At 42.3% G+C, this 15,409-nt stretch overlaps 1 protein-coding gene across 7 annotated transcripts in view; it reads right to left on the minus strand.

The window, feature by feature from the left end:
* PITPNM3 (PITPNM family member 3) overlaps positions 1-15,409 on the minus strand; it is a 357,638-nt gene that overhangs the window by 36,515 nt on the left and 305,714 nt on the right. For all 7 annotated transcript variants that reach the window (XR_013634779.1, XM_073315263.2, XM_073315260.2 and 4 more), the window contains 2 exons: positions 5,602-5,796; positions 3,458-3,606 (listed from right to left, as the gene is read on the minus strand). Coding sequence is in view for 6 of the 7 variants with exons in the window: in XM_073315263.2 (XP_073171364.1) it covers positions 3,458-3,606; positions 5,602-5,796 (344 nt within the window). In the remaining variant the exon portion in view is untranslated. The remainder of the gene's footprint in view (positions 1-3,457; positions 3,607-5,601; positions 5,797-15,409) is intronic.

The following is a 15,409-nucleotide window of genomic DNA, read 5'->3' on the forward strand; positions in this document are numbered from 1 at the left end:
AGCAGAGAGAAGGGCATTGCAAAGGTGGGGTCAGAGGATGAGGGATGTTTCTCCTTTAATATTTAGAGGCATGAGAGGAAGGAAAATCTTTTCATAGAAAATGACATGGCAACGTTCAGTCCCACAATGATTTTCTCCAGATAAAGACAGCCAAGTCTTGCTGACTTTCCCCACATGGATATGCCTACTGGTGTTCCAGGGACTACTTGTATGAGTCAAGACAGGCCTGATTTGGCTTGGGAAGCCTTTCACCTGAAGTTTACATCTGTGCTATTTGTTGTCTTAACTTGCAAAAAATCTTATGGGGAAAACGAACAGGAAAACCAAATTTGCTAATGGAAAGATAAATACATTTCTAAAGCAAAGTACAAGCAGACCTAGGTAACCCATGATTGGCTTTACTCTATGCAAGTGACTGTCTAACAGGTATAGAGGACTCTGGGGTTTTAGTTTAGACAGGTAATTTATTCACTAGCACAAATCCCATTCACCATGGGTAAGTTATGAACACTGGATCTAAGCTCCTGATCTTAAGCGCAAAGGGTGATGGATGGTTTTGTGAGTTACCTAGTTTCAAGCCATGGCCTGTAGTAAAATCCACAGATGCAGACTGACCTCTGAGGAGTGGAGACTGGATAGAACTGCCCAGCTGGCTTTCAGCCCTTTTCTCTGGCTAACTCGCATCACTGTCCACCCAGTACTGGGGTCTGTTGCCTCTCCAGGCAGCAGGATGGGCAGGAGGGAGGGTCAGCCATTGAGACTCTATTCTCAGGAGCTGTGGATAGCACACATGCTGCCTGGTAGGTCAGACTAGGGAGATTCAGCTGGCTGAGGAGACTCCAGTGACACCAGCTTGGAGCAGGAAAAGAAGGGAGATAGCCTGTGGAGTTAAGAACAGGAGTACCTGTGGCACCTTAGAGACTAACAAATTTATTAGAGCATAAGCTTTCGTGGGCTACAGCCCACTTCATTGGATGCATAGAATGGAACATATAGTAAGAAGATATATATATACACATACAGAGAAGGTGGAAGTTGCCATACAAACTGTAAGAGGCTAATTAATTAAGATGAGCTATTATCAGCAGGAGAAAAAAAAACTTTTGTAGTGATAATCATGATGGCCCATTTAGACAGTTGACAAGGTGTGGGGGTACTTAACATGGGGAAACAGATTCAACATGTGTAATGACCCAGCCACTCCCAGTCTCTAGTCAAACCCAAGTAATGGTATCTAGTTTGCATATTAATTCAAGATCTGCAGTTTCTCCTTGGAGTCTGTTTTTGAAGCTTTTCTGTTGCAGAATTGCAACCCTTAAGTCTTTTACTGAGTGGCCAGAGAGGTTGAAGTGTTCTCTTACCAGTTTTTGAATGTTATGATTCCTGATGTCAGATCTGTGTCCATTTATTCTTTTGCATAGAGACTGTCCGGTTTGGCCAATGTACATGGCAGAGGGGCATTGCTGGCATGTGATGGCATATATCACATTGGTGGATGTGCAGGTGAATGAGCCTCTGATAGCGTGGCTGATGTGATTAGGTCCTACGATGGAGTCACTTGAATAGATGTGGACAGAGTTGGCATCGGGCTTTGTTGCAAGGACAGGTTCCTGGGTTAGTGTTTTTGTTGTGTGGTTGTTGGTGAGTATTTGCTTCAGGTTGGGGGGCTGTCTGTAACCGAGGACTGGTCTGTCTCCCAAGATCTGTGAGAGTGAGGGATCATTTTTCAGGATAGGTTGTAGATCTTTGATGATGCGTTGGAAAGGTTTTCATTGGGGGCTGAAGGTGATGGCTAGTGGTGTTCTGTTATTTTCTTTGTTGGGCCTGTCTTGAAGTAGGTGACTTCTGGGTACTCTTCTGGCTCTGGTGGGTATTGTAGTTTTAAGAATGCTTGGTAGAGATCTTGCAGATGTTTGTCTCTGTCTGAGGGATTGGAGCAAATGCGGTTGTATTTTAGAGCTTGGCTGTAGACAATGGATCGTGTGGTGTGTCCTGGATGGAAGCTGGAGGCATGTAGGTCAGTATAGCGGTCAGTAGGTTTCCGGTATAGGGTGGGGATCCAGAGAGCTGAGAAGGTAGATTAGCCAGGGAGCTGCTAGCAGTCCACTAGGTGGGGAGCTGGGCAGTCCAGCGAGCCAGATGGGCTGGCAGGAAACCAGACAGGCAGACTCTGCGTAACGTCGACAGACCCCGGTCGTCGGCAAGCGGGATCGAACCTGGGACCTCTGGAGCTATATGCGTGAGCCTCAACTGCATGGGCTAAAAGCCATATGCCTGTTAGCTAAGGCTGTAGAGCAAACTCATTAATATCTCTAAGTGGTCTCATTGCCACTAAATGAGACAGAACACCACAGCCAGGACTGTGTGTGTTACATCTGCATCAGCTGAATTGACACGGAACATTTTGGTTCCATCAAATCAGCATTTTTCAGATGCAGTACTCCTCCATCAGAAAAATTTCGACCAGCTCTTGTATTTATACTGTGCTAATCACCATGCAAAGAGCCCCTACTCCTCATTTACACTCCTTAGAAAATCCTCTCCTGGGTAAACTGAAGTCAAATTACTCTTGTCAAATAAAGGTGAAACACACACATACTAATCATGGGATCAGACTAATGTCTTGCTCACTCACAGCCTATTTTATCAGGAGTCAAATGTCAGACTCCTCCATGCCCTCCATATAAACACAGTATCCAATTAGACCAACCTATTTCATCCAAAGTACATCAGTGCTGCCTGATATCAACAGCCTATTCTGTTACCAAAGATTAGCGATTACAGTGCCATTTTGACTATGCAGAGACACATCTGATCCAAAAATATAACCTTGATTAAAGCCCAGTAACTTGCACATTACGTTATTATTTTTATCCTATGTACCTATTTTTAGATGCCAGCTTATGAGAATTCATCTCTTCTTCATTTAATATAGTGCTTTTCATCAAAGAGATTTGTAGATAACTATTCAACTCTCTCAGCCGCTTGTTTCGTATTATTTCCCCTCCTCATTTGTTGGGCGGTACCCTAGGGAAGCCAAGCAGAAAGGGCAAATGCCTTCTCAAAGATCAAGGAGGATATGACAAAACTGAGACTGTAACCCACATCTTCTCACTTCCAATCCTGTGCTCTAGCTATGAAAGCATCCTTCTCTTATCGTATATAACAAACGTACCTCACTGGACTCTAAAGAGGTGACCTCCACCTGAGTTAATAGCAAAACTGAAAACAAAACAGAACAAATGTGAGATGCCGCTGGGAACAGTGGCAGAGGAGGGACTGGAAAGCAGATATTCATGACTCCCGGCCAAGTGCCTAGACACTGTTTCTCAGAAAGGATGAATAACTTTTCACCAGACTAAAGTTGCTGTATAGCTTAACATTCAAAAGGGTCTGATACAGATTATTACTGATTCATACTGAATTTTCCTTTAGAGAGAGATCAAGATAAAATTACCTGTCTTAAAATGAATGCCACGACGTCAGTTGATTCCCAGTAGCTGGCGTGGAAGAGATGTGGCAAGGCCACTGTTGGGAATGCAGTTAGAACATCAGGACAGTACAGGGAATAATCTATTCGCTTTGTTCCCCACCATTTGGCAGTAACTGCAAATAACAAACAAGCAGTATGGCACCATGTTTCTAACAGATACCCTGTTAATAATCTCTATCTTTTTGGTTTAGGCAACTTGTTTAAAAGGATTCTCCCAAAATTTTGGTTCCTGTAAAAGACATTATAAAGCCTAACGTTAATTGTAATGCTTTCATGAACCAAAAACAGTCTATCATTTAGTTTCAAACAATTGCTCGAGTGTTTTCAATGCAAATTGTACGGTTAATACTATGCTGCTTGGGGCAGGGAGCATCTTCACAGCTCCCAGCATGATGGGACCTTGATTCTAACTGAGGCCTTTGCATGCTACCATCACATAAATGATGATAAATTATAATGTCTTAACACCATAAAATTAAACTAGTCAGTTTCATTGTGTATCACTTTATATTAAGAATTCATTTACAAATAGCTCTTAAAGGGTTAATCATCTCTGAACAACAGATGTTCTCAAAAAGGGTAAATTAATCAATTATAGATTAGTTTTGTCCAACAGGCCAATAGGTTGCTTATAACCAGTGGTGAGCTGGAGCCGGTTCACACCTCGGGACAACCGGTTCTAAAAGGGCTTCTAAATTTAACAACCGGCCAAAAGTGGCACCTTAGGCGCCAACTCCGTGGGTGTTCCGGGGCTGGAGCACCCACAGGGAAAATTTGGTAGGTGCAGAGCACTCACCGTCAGCTTCCCACCCCGCGCCTAGCCCCAGGTCACCTCTGCTCCGCCTCCTCCCCTGAACACACCACCCAGCTCTGCTTCTCCACCCCCACGGTTTCCTGCGAATCAGCTGTTAGTGCGGGAAGCCTGGGAGGGCTGAGAAGCAGGCGGCGGCTTCACACTCAGGCCCAGGGAGGCGGAGGTGAGCTGGGGTGGGGGGGCATGAGGAGGGCCGCCCGCGCCGCAGCAGGTAAACCGGGGGCGGGGGGGAGGGACGACGACAGGGGAATCAACTCCCACGCTAACAGCTGATTTGTGGGAAGCTGGGGGGGTGGAGAAGCAGAGGGGGGGCGGCGCATTCAGGGAAGGAGGTGGAGCGGAGGTGAGCTGGGGGCAGGGAGCTGCCGAGCACCCACCAAATTTTCCCCGTGGGTGCTCCAGCCCCGGAGCACCCAGGGAGTCAGTGCCTAAGGCTCCACTTTTGATGTGATCAGTGGGCTCCCCCCTGCTTCCCCCCAGCTATGCTACCCCGCCCCAGGAGCCAGAAGGACCTGCCGGATGCTTCCTGGGAGCTGCCCCAGGTAAGCGCCGCTGGGACTCCCCACCTCGCCCCCCAGCAGATCCCTCTGGCTCTTAGGGGCGGGGTGGTCACCCACTACAGTGGCCCATGAGACCCTCCTGCCCGGTTCTGGGGAGCACTCAGGGGACAGGGGAGTGGGGTGGATGGGGCAGGGGTCCTGGGGGGCGGGACGTCAAGGAATGCGGGGGGATTGGATGGGGCAGGACTCCCAGGGGACAGGGGTGGGTCACGACCCCCTCGTGGGGTGAGGAGGGAACCGGTTGTTAAGATTTTGGCAGCTCATCACTGCTTATAACTATCTACAGCACTTGAAGACACAGGACTTTTGTACATTCTTTGTAAATAAACAAAACTGTATCAAAGAAACACCTATCACCAAATTCTACTCCCAAATGGGACACCCACAGGGACCTGAACTTTGACTAGTTGCTTGGGTCAAAAAAGGGGCAACAGTAGTCATGACTGGAACATGCTCATAATACCTGTTAAAATTTACTCCTTATAAATGACTTAATAAAAAGCATGACCCTAATTTTATTACCTTATCTGAACAAAATGCAAAAAAAAACCCAACGATATAAATGGAGGACACTAACCTGGGTTAATTAAAATTCTAGCTGCTTAAGCTCTTAAAAGCACTACTAGTATTCCTGGAAAGGGAAGATTTCCTTTTCAAAATAAACCTCCATAGGCCTGAGGCAAATGGAACGATTGACACTGTATCAGAAATAAACATCCCAAAGCCTCACTCACTATTGGAGATGTTTGTTGATGGCAAGCTCTCTGTCGACCCAGAGGTTTCACTGTTCATGCTGACCAAGCTTGTCCTCCTTGTCCTTCCTTGTGACTGACTCAGCATGTCTGGAGATTCTGGAGTCTCTGGAGAGGAGGGTATGACCCTGGAGATGTTCTCAAGAAGCAGGGCGCTCTGGTTGTGGAGAGTGTCAGCTGCATATTTGAAACATGAAAATCAAAGAGAAGAGCATGGTTTTCTAACAATTTCACTGAGGACAGTGGGAGTTTGCCTGAATAAAGATTATGCGTGAGGTTCACTCTGGAGACAGCCAGAGCCAGTGCCAGCTAAGGAGCCTATATGAAGGAAGCTACCAACTCCCATGGAAATTCTATGAGAATTGGTTGTCTTAGGCCTAGATTTTCAAAAGTGACTAAGTGATTTTGGGTGCTGCAATTTTTATGACCAGCTACGTCTTAAAGAGGCCTGATTTTCAGACAGTGGGTGCTTAGCTTTTAGAAAATCTGCCTTCTCTAAGGCAGGGGTTTCCCAAGCTTTTTCCTTCTGAGCCCTCCCCTCCGCACCAACATGCTATAAAAATTCCAGGGCCCACCTGTTCCCCAACAACTGTTTTTCAGTAGATGAAAACCCAGGGCTGGCATTAGAAGGTAGCAAGCCAAGCAATTGCCCAATGCCCCCCGCCACAGAGGGCCCCACAAAGCTAAGTTGCTCAGGCTTCAGCTTCAGCCCCAGGCAGTGGGGCTTGGGATTCGGCTTTTTGCCCTCGGCCGTAGTGAGTTTAACGCCGGCCCTGCTCTCTGGTTTATTTTTGCTGGACTCCCTGAAACCTGCTCACAGCCCCCCAGGGACCCTGGACCTCTGGGTGAGAACCATTTCTTTCAGGCATCTCAGACTGGGCACCAAAAATTGAGGCATCCAAAAACCACTAGTCAGATCTGAATGTCTTGGCTTAATTCCCTTAGGCTCCTTTTGCAAAACCTTGCCTAATTCCTTAAAATAAGACTGAAGTGAGTCATATGGTGCATAGGCCTCAGGCTGGCCCATTCCACAGGGGTGAATTTCACCCTGTTGGATATGGCACATAGTTAATCAGTGTAAGTGTTACATGCCACTTACACAATAGTACATTATTATTATTTGCATTGCTATACATGATTCCTTGTAGTTCAGGAAGATAGTAACATTCTCACACTCAGTGGATTTTGGGTTTCCTTCCCACCCGTTTTCCACTCCAATTTTAGATTTAAAGTTTATTAAATCACAAAGACGCCTTTTTCCAATGGAAAAAATGAAACCCTTGTTATTAAATTAATGAAATCCTGATAGTCATTCATTGACTGTGAAAGATTCATGTGAGCATCTTTCTTAGAGATTGAATTTTCTGACTCATCTCATATGCTCCAACTTATTGCATTAACGTCCATTAGGTTTGCCCAAATCCTGCCTGCTTTTCCACCAAAAATAAATTATTGCAAATAAAAGGAAGTGCGACTGAAGTAAACAGGTTTAAGGAATCCTCTCTGGGTCCAATAAAAGATCATGAGCAAGGGGTTTTACTGCTGACCTATTCCAACTGAGAAGTAGATGAAGTTACATTTGCAGCCTATACAATAATACTAAAATGTCTGATACCAAAATCGTTACCCTTAAATAAAAGAAGAAACAGGTTTCGTTCTACATATTTCACTACTTTAATTGCTCTGTTTGATTGCTGTATAGTGTGCATCCTAATAGTCCCAGTTGGGAAGCTAAATACGTAATAGCCAAAATGTGGTGAAATCTATTAGACATCTGCCTCCCCAATTTGTACAAGTCTGTGCATACAGACAAGTTTTTCCGCAAATTATTACAGGACTAAATACGGACAGCAAAATAGGACTGCTTTGAAAATGACGAAATATGTTAGCTTTCCGGGCCCTACTGAAGTCAATGGGAGTTTCACCCTCAGATTATCTAGGCAGTACCAATACGTGGAAGATCAAGGTGTAGGAGACTGACATTATTCCTGTGATGTTGATTTCTTTATTCCCCCTGATACTATCAAACCAATTCTGTAACGGTGTGACAGTGATGCTTTAGAGAGAGTGGACTGTAGGCATGTCTTCTACATACCGAATTCTTGCTTCTTTGTAACTCCTGTAAAAGGACTGACCAACTACCAATGGACAGTTTGCAGCACAGCCGAGTATGGTTAATGTGTATTTATTTAATAAAATAGACCAACTTCCTCCCCCACCATCCCTACCCCACAAATATGAAATATAAAAAAATAAACCAACTCTGATGGTGCATCTCCCCCATCCTTCATATGCTGATTGTCTTCTTAGATTGTAAGCTGTTTGGGGCAGATAACATTTTTCCCTCTATGTGGGCAGTGCTTAATATTGTGGACATTAGCAGAATACAAATAAGTGATAACAGTCACACTTTAAATTAAGAATACATTTATAAGTAGCTTATAAAGACAAAATTTATGAAAACATCTACTAATCATGTGTCAAGGATAGTTAAGTCCAACAAGCCAATAGATTGCTTATCACAATGGCTTATAACCTTGTACAACACCTTCTAGTGATGTTCTTGTAACCATCTATAACACATACTACCCAGGTCTGTAACATGTGCATAACATTTATCAACCATTTATAAATGTGCCATTAATATAAAGCGTGACCAATAACACTTTCTTTAAAGTGGCTTGTCCATCTTGAATTCACATATGAAGGGCAGGCATCTTAAGGTGTTTACAGTACCAGTTGCAAAGTATTAAAGCACAACTGGTAATCAGTTGGATGGGATGTATGGTAAGGGAGGAACACTGATCAAGAGCAGACAAGGTGGGCAGAACCTGCCTTGTTTTTCAATGGATCTCACAAAACCCCTAGTGATATTGGCAAGAGTAGAAAAATGGGACTCGATCTAGAGAACAGAGCAATAGAAACAGAATGGTCTATTGCAGAGGTTCTCAACCTATTTACCATTGCGGGCTGCATATGTGTTACGTGGGCTGTATCCATGCAATATATACACTATCTGTATGACTGCAGCTTTGTGCTGATTGGGTCGCAAATGGCCCCCGGGCTGCGGGTTGAGAACCACTGATCTATTGCAAAAGGGAACTTGACAGGGATTCAGGAGACCCGAGTTTTGTTCCTGTCTCTGACATGTTGTGACACCTTGGGCACGTTACTTCTCCTCCCACTCTGTCTTGTCTATTCAGATTTTCTTTTACCATGTGTTTGTAGAGTCTCTAGCACGGTGGGGCCCTAATCTCATTATTGTCATAGAAATAACACTGATGTGCTGGGTTTGCCTTCCCACATCTGGGTGTCACCACCTTCCATTGCACTGAACAGCACAACTATTTCATCACATCACAGTCACACAGAGGGGAGCGCAATGGGGCCTGCCCATGCAGTCATGATAAGTCCCAGTTTTTAAGGCCATAATAAAACCTCCCTGTAAAAAAAAAATGCATCTGAAACTTAAATTTTCTGTACATTATTGGAACTGCTAAAACTTGACAGAAACACGGCATAATGGGTTTCCTGTGAACACACACTGAAGCCATTTGAGAGAGCCTGGCTTATTTTGATTTCAGCCCGAACATCTCAACTGGAAGAGACAGCAACTGAACCCTATTACAATTGAGCCAGGGAAAGCAATTAAAGTCTAGCGCCAAATAATGGAAGATGAGATTTGGAGAGAATATGCTGAATTGTGGTTTCCATGGGAACACACAGTGTTTTGAGTTTCCTCAAACCACTCTGAAAACCTTCTTACAAAAGAATCCTGCTAAAGCAGAAGGGCAGGACAATCTGTGTGTGGCTAAGGGAAGGCTAGAGAATGCTAAAAGATTAATAACTTTCTTGCTGTTACTGTCCCAGTAAGCCATCCTGGTGAACTGGCTATAAAGTGTGACTTCTAACAGAATGCCTCTATAAAAGGATCTCACAAGAAAACTACAAACATTACTTTATGCAGCGTAGCTGTAGCTGTGTTGGTCCCAAGACATTAGAGAAACAAGATGGATGAGATAATATCTTTACCACATAGGCACTTTAGGTGCCTAAGTCCAACAAAGTCCCTTTTTGGATCTAGCTGTAGACCTTTTAGGATAATAGTTGGATTTCGATAGGGATAGGAAGGCTTACTGGGCTTGATCTATCCACCTGCACTTGGGACGTAGTCCACTGGTGGAGGATATAGCAGATATCAGGGTAGATTTGATTTAATCATGGTTTTCTACATAAAAGTGTATTCTTGTTGGTTGTTATAACCTTAATACATATTCTTCATAGGTAAAGGAACTTCATTAAAATATTCCCAAACTGGGTCTCTTTTATGGCCTGCTGCCATTATAGGTTTTCCCTTCTCATGAGAGAATGGTATGGTAGATCTCAGATCAATGAAGGCTACACTCAGAAAGACCTTCAGACTTCTGGAATATGCTGTCCAAACAGTTTCACTTTTGTTTCTACCACCTGTCCCTCCCTTCTACATTTATCTCCAGACTTCTTCTCCATGTCCAGATCTATTCCGCCCCCAACAATCTTCTACTCATTGAACTTTTTGAAACTTTGCACTTTTAGAGAGAGGTAAGGGATTGACTCTGTGTACAGAAACATGCAGAGGGACAATAGGGTTGAGGTCTGCTATTTCTCACTTCTATATATTATTTATTTAAAAACATTTTTGCTGTTAACTAGCACATTATCTCTGGAAACACAAATCCACAGTTTGAGAACTGCAAAACTAAGCATCTCTGATGGTATCTTCTAGACTGAGTACTGAGTCCCATTGGGTAGAAAGAAAGATTAACCTAAATAATCTATACAGAAGCCCCTGGAACCCCATAAAATTGGGTCCCTAATCCATGAACTATTGGAACTCATTTACAAAACTTTTCTTAATCATTACATAAATATATTGTCTCATACCATAGAATTAGAATTTGTAATCCCTACTCCATGATGAGATATCTTTGAGCTATAATGTATCTTAATTAAAACAATCTTTAGATAGGTTTTTTCCTTAAAACGCATTTTATCAAAAAAATCTGATTTAAAAAAAAATCCGATTTCTTTGTTTTTTTTAAATCATTGATTTTTATCCACCCTAGCAGATATTAAACTGATTCTACATTTATTCTCCTACCTTTTTATATATCATGAATCTCATGTTTCCCTACCATTGTCCCATACATTTCAAGTATCTCCATTCCTTTTCTTACTGAAATTTCTCTTGATAAATCAACAGCCTAACAAGGTAATCACATCTACATTAGCAACTGTATTGGTAGTTGCAGTCAGGTGAGTAATCATCAAGAAAAAGAATAGTTCTCAAGGCTAGCCAAGTCCCTGTGACGGTCAAAAATTCATCTGACAAAGGTCAGTCTTGATCACAATTAAATGCAAGGAGACAACTTTGCTTTACTGAAACTCTTAACATAGAATCATAGAATAGAATATCAGGGTGGGAAGGGACCTCAAGAGGACCCCTCAAAGCAGGACCAATCCCCAATTTTTGCCCCAGATCCCTAAATGGCCCCCTCAAGGATTGAACTCACAACTCTGGGTTTAGCAGGCCAATGCTCAAACCACTGAGCTATCCCTCCCCCAGTCTCTCTATGTATCCCAGTAGGGACCAGGTCATTAAAACATGTTCTTTGCATGCTGTTTGTGAAACCATGGTGGCTCACTGGAATAATAACAGACACTAGGAACAGATCAATGCGGGCAGAGATTTGATATGCACATAAGTGATGCCATAAATTAACATTGTAAAATGAATTGAATGACCCTTTGAGTGGACTTAGAGATGGATGCTGTTGCCTACTGAAGAGAACGGGAGATCATCTGCATAAACCTGGACCACTTTTCCTTTCATGTTATCTTAATCTAAATGGAAAAAATAAATCAAATCAATAGGTCTGAAAGCTTCAAGCTAAATTCTACACACAGTGCAGTGGACATTAAGTCTTTATAGTCATCCAGTTAGGAAGAATTGGAAGGTAGCTATAGTAAACTCAGTTTTCACCATGTTCTCCAGCTTGATTTAGCTACATCCTTCCTGTGAGTCACATCATGAAGTTCCTTTTCTGGTCACTTCAACTGGGTTTCCAGATTCATTATCTTTTCACATAAAGGCACCAGTTAAGAATGCTAAGCCCACCTACAATAGAACCATTCTCATTTTTAACTATGTTTCAACTCTTCTGAAACAGAGGATCTGAAGAAGAGTCTCTTTTCTAATAGGACAGGTTTCAGAGTAGCAGCCATGTTAGTCTGTATTCGCAAAAAGAAAAGTACTTGTGGCACCTTAGAGAACTAACAAATAATTTGTTATTCTCTAAGGTGCCACAAGTACTCCTTTTCTTTTTTCTAATATGAAGGGTTATCAGGAAAGGAAGTTTTGGACAGCAGTATAAACATCATGAAATGCATGGGATTAGGCTTTTCCATAAGGGCCTTGAAATCTTTCAGTTTTAAGACTTGCACTTTACATAAAGGATATTGCAAGCTGGTCTGCCACAGGAAGAAAAATCCATGTAATCAACAGAACGAATCCCATCTTCATATAGCACCTTTCATTCCAAAAGATGATGACAAAGCACTTTTATTTTGTTTAAATTAAATGAGAGGATTTCATTTCATTACAGCTCACTTTGGGGTAAAACATGGCAACAACTTAAGTCTACCTAGATTTAAAGCCAGGAGTTTAAGTTGGCGTTTCCAATTATTCTGGGATTAATGCAAAAAGTTCCATGGAATCTGTTATAATCACCAGAGTTCAGAGACTCTGTTTTACAACTCATGCAACAGACAGCACCTCCAGCTGCACACTGGCCTTGTAAGAACGTTCTGGGATGTGGGGTCAAGATGATCCCAGAAAGAAGAAGATCTGCTACTACTAAAGCAGCAACACCACGTAGTGCAGCACCTGCAAGGTCTCCCTTCCAAGCATTCACTATCTGAATCTGTTTAGCTTGAAAGAGCAGATGGGACCACCACGAAAGACAGCAAGTTTGCACTAATGCAATATTCTATATCTTTGCTACCAGTCCTATGGAAGTATTCTATGGGCCAGATATTTAAAGGGATCCTGACCCGGTCTCCTTTATTGGAAGGCAGAGGTCCTGCCATTTAGATGTCTAGATACCTGATTTGCTAGGACATTTATGTAGAAAGGTGCCTAAATGATAGCATTTGCAGATACTGTTCAGGGTTGGTGCAGAAACATGCCTGTAAGAAGGAGTCTGCACTGAGAATCCGGCCCTATGTATTAGCCTGGGAATAAGCACTCGTACTTTGGAGTTAGCACCTACAGGCTGTAGCTACACTAGACAAATCCAGAGCAGCTTCCGGGGAAGTGCAAAGGATCTTAAGATAGATGAAGAGATAAATAATAAATAAAAATGAAGAGAGATGCGCCTTTGAAAAGGGAACTGGATGGGTGAGACAATATTAAACAGCAACTCAAACTACTTGGAGTCTTCTGCAGTAAGTAGTGAAATAAAGCCAACTGCTCACAGTGGGGAAGTGTCTGCAGCTGAACCGATAGTCACTGAAAGGCCTCTCAGTCAGGCTGCTGCATAATTCATAATCTTGCCCACTGAGCATAGGAATGCTTTACAAAATGTAGATCCAATTCGTGTTCCGTTTTATACCGGAGAGAGACAACAGTTGGATAACACAGACTGCCAAAAACCCAAGCAAACACATCACACATATCCTAGGAAGCACATACAACAGACTTTAAAAAAATTCTGAGGCACACAGAAAACGATCTGGAAAAAAGGGGGTAAACGCTGAGGTGGCAAAATGTGCAGATGGTACAAAACTACTCAAGATCGTTAAGGCCCAGGCAGACTGTGAAGAGCTACAAAAGGATCTCACAAAACTGGGTGACTGGGCAATTGAGTGGCAGATGAAATTCAATGTTGATAAATCAAAAGTAATGCACATTGGAAAACATAATCCCAACTATACATATAAAATGATGGGGTCTAAATTAGCTGTTCCCACTCAAGAAAAAGATCTTGGAGTCATTGTGGATAGTTCTCTGAAAACATCCACTCCATGTGCAGCGGCAGTCAAAAAAGCAAACAGAATGTTGGGAATCCTTAAGAAAGGGATTGAAAATACGATAGAAAATATCATATTGCCTCTATATAAATCCATGTACGCCCACACCTTGAATTCTGTGTGCAGATGGATCGCCCCATCTCAAAAAAGCTATATTGGACTTGGAAAAGGTTCAGAAAAGAGCAACGAAAATGATTAGGGGTATGGAACGGCTTCCGTATGAGGAGAGATTAATAAGGCTGGGATTTTTCAGCTTGGAAAAGAGATGACTAAGGGAGGATATGATTGAGGTCTATAAAATCATGACTGGTGTGAAGAAAGTGTTATTTACACCTCATAACACAAAAAATAGGGGTCACCAAATGAAATTAATAGGCAGGAGGTTTAAAACAAACAAAAGGAAGTATTTTTTTGCACAACGTGCAGTATACCTGTGGAATTCCTTGCCTGAAGATGTTGTGAAGGCCAAGGCTATAACAGGGTTCAAAAAAGAAATAGATAAGTTCATGGAGGATAGGTCCATCAATGGCTATTAGCCAGAATGGGCAGGGATGATGTCCCTAGCCTCTGTTTGCCAGAAGCTGGGAATGGGCGACAGGGGATGGATCACTTGATGATCACCTGCTCTGTTCATTCCCTCTGGGGCACCTGGCATTGGCAACTGTCAGAAGACAGGATACTGGGCTAGGCGGACCTTTGGTCTAACCCAGTATGGCCATTCTTATGTCCTTAGAGAAGCATGATGGGATATATGATTTCATGCCGTTCGGGGGATATATGTTCCCTAGCTTTGGGATTGCCAATGATTGTCTAAGTACAGAGCACAACCATGGAAGGACGATCTACTATAGAGAAATTAATTTCTACATGCAAAGTATTTGGGAATCTGTTTTTTGTTTTAAACACTTTGACCAGCTCTATACCTGACCTTTGCTATCTTATTTCCATCTGACCAGCATAGTTAGGGGGTTGAATAAAAATACACAATAGAGTCATGGTGGATGGACCTCAATTATTAGTCTTGTTCCAAGTGGTAAAATTATTCCATTTGGTTTCTTGTTATAATTCCTTTATCCCTGACTACACTTATGTAGGCATCATTTAACTGTAATGAAAAACATGGCCCAGTTTGACCCTGTTGGGGAAAAGAAATCTATAATTTCAAATGAAAAAACCCTGTCATGGTTTAACTGTGTTTCTCCATGAAATTACTGAAATGGACATTAAGCAGTTTGTCAAAGCTACATATTAAGTAATGTTAAGAGAATCAGTATTTTAGCTACTATAAAAAGGTTGACATTAAATCTAGTAACACTTGACTGATACTAGATTTAAGCATTAACCTCTGTGTTATCCATTTAAGTCATTGTGTACATTAAATAACTAATAATGGATAAATGGTAGTGCCCTGTATTAGTACTGTTATTTTGGGTTAATAGATGGAATTCAGTTCATCTGAAGTTCTGTTAAACATATGATTGTTTTCATTGTGAAATGGCATAATTTCAGATTTGCTGTAACTTCTTAAACATGAAGTTAATCAGCATCAAATCTACCACAGTTTATTTACACGTTGGGCCCAGCACATGGTTTAGCAAACAAGACTGATGTTGGATTTATAGCTATGTTACTGAATGAGGAAAACAGGTTTGCACTGATTTGTGTTCTCATGAATCCAACAGATACAAAACTCTGCCATTTCACTCCTTTACCTTCCAAG

The sequence above is a fragment of the Lepidochelys kempii genome, chromosome 17, assembly GCF_965140285.1.
Source record: "Lepidochelys kempii isolate rLepKem1 chromosome 17, rLepKem1.hap1, whole genome shotgun sequence".
Taxonomy (NCBI): domain Eukaryota; kingdom Metazoa; phylum Chordata; order Testudines; family Cheloniidae; genus Lepidochelys; species Lepidochelys kempii.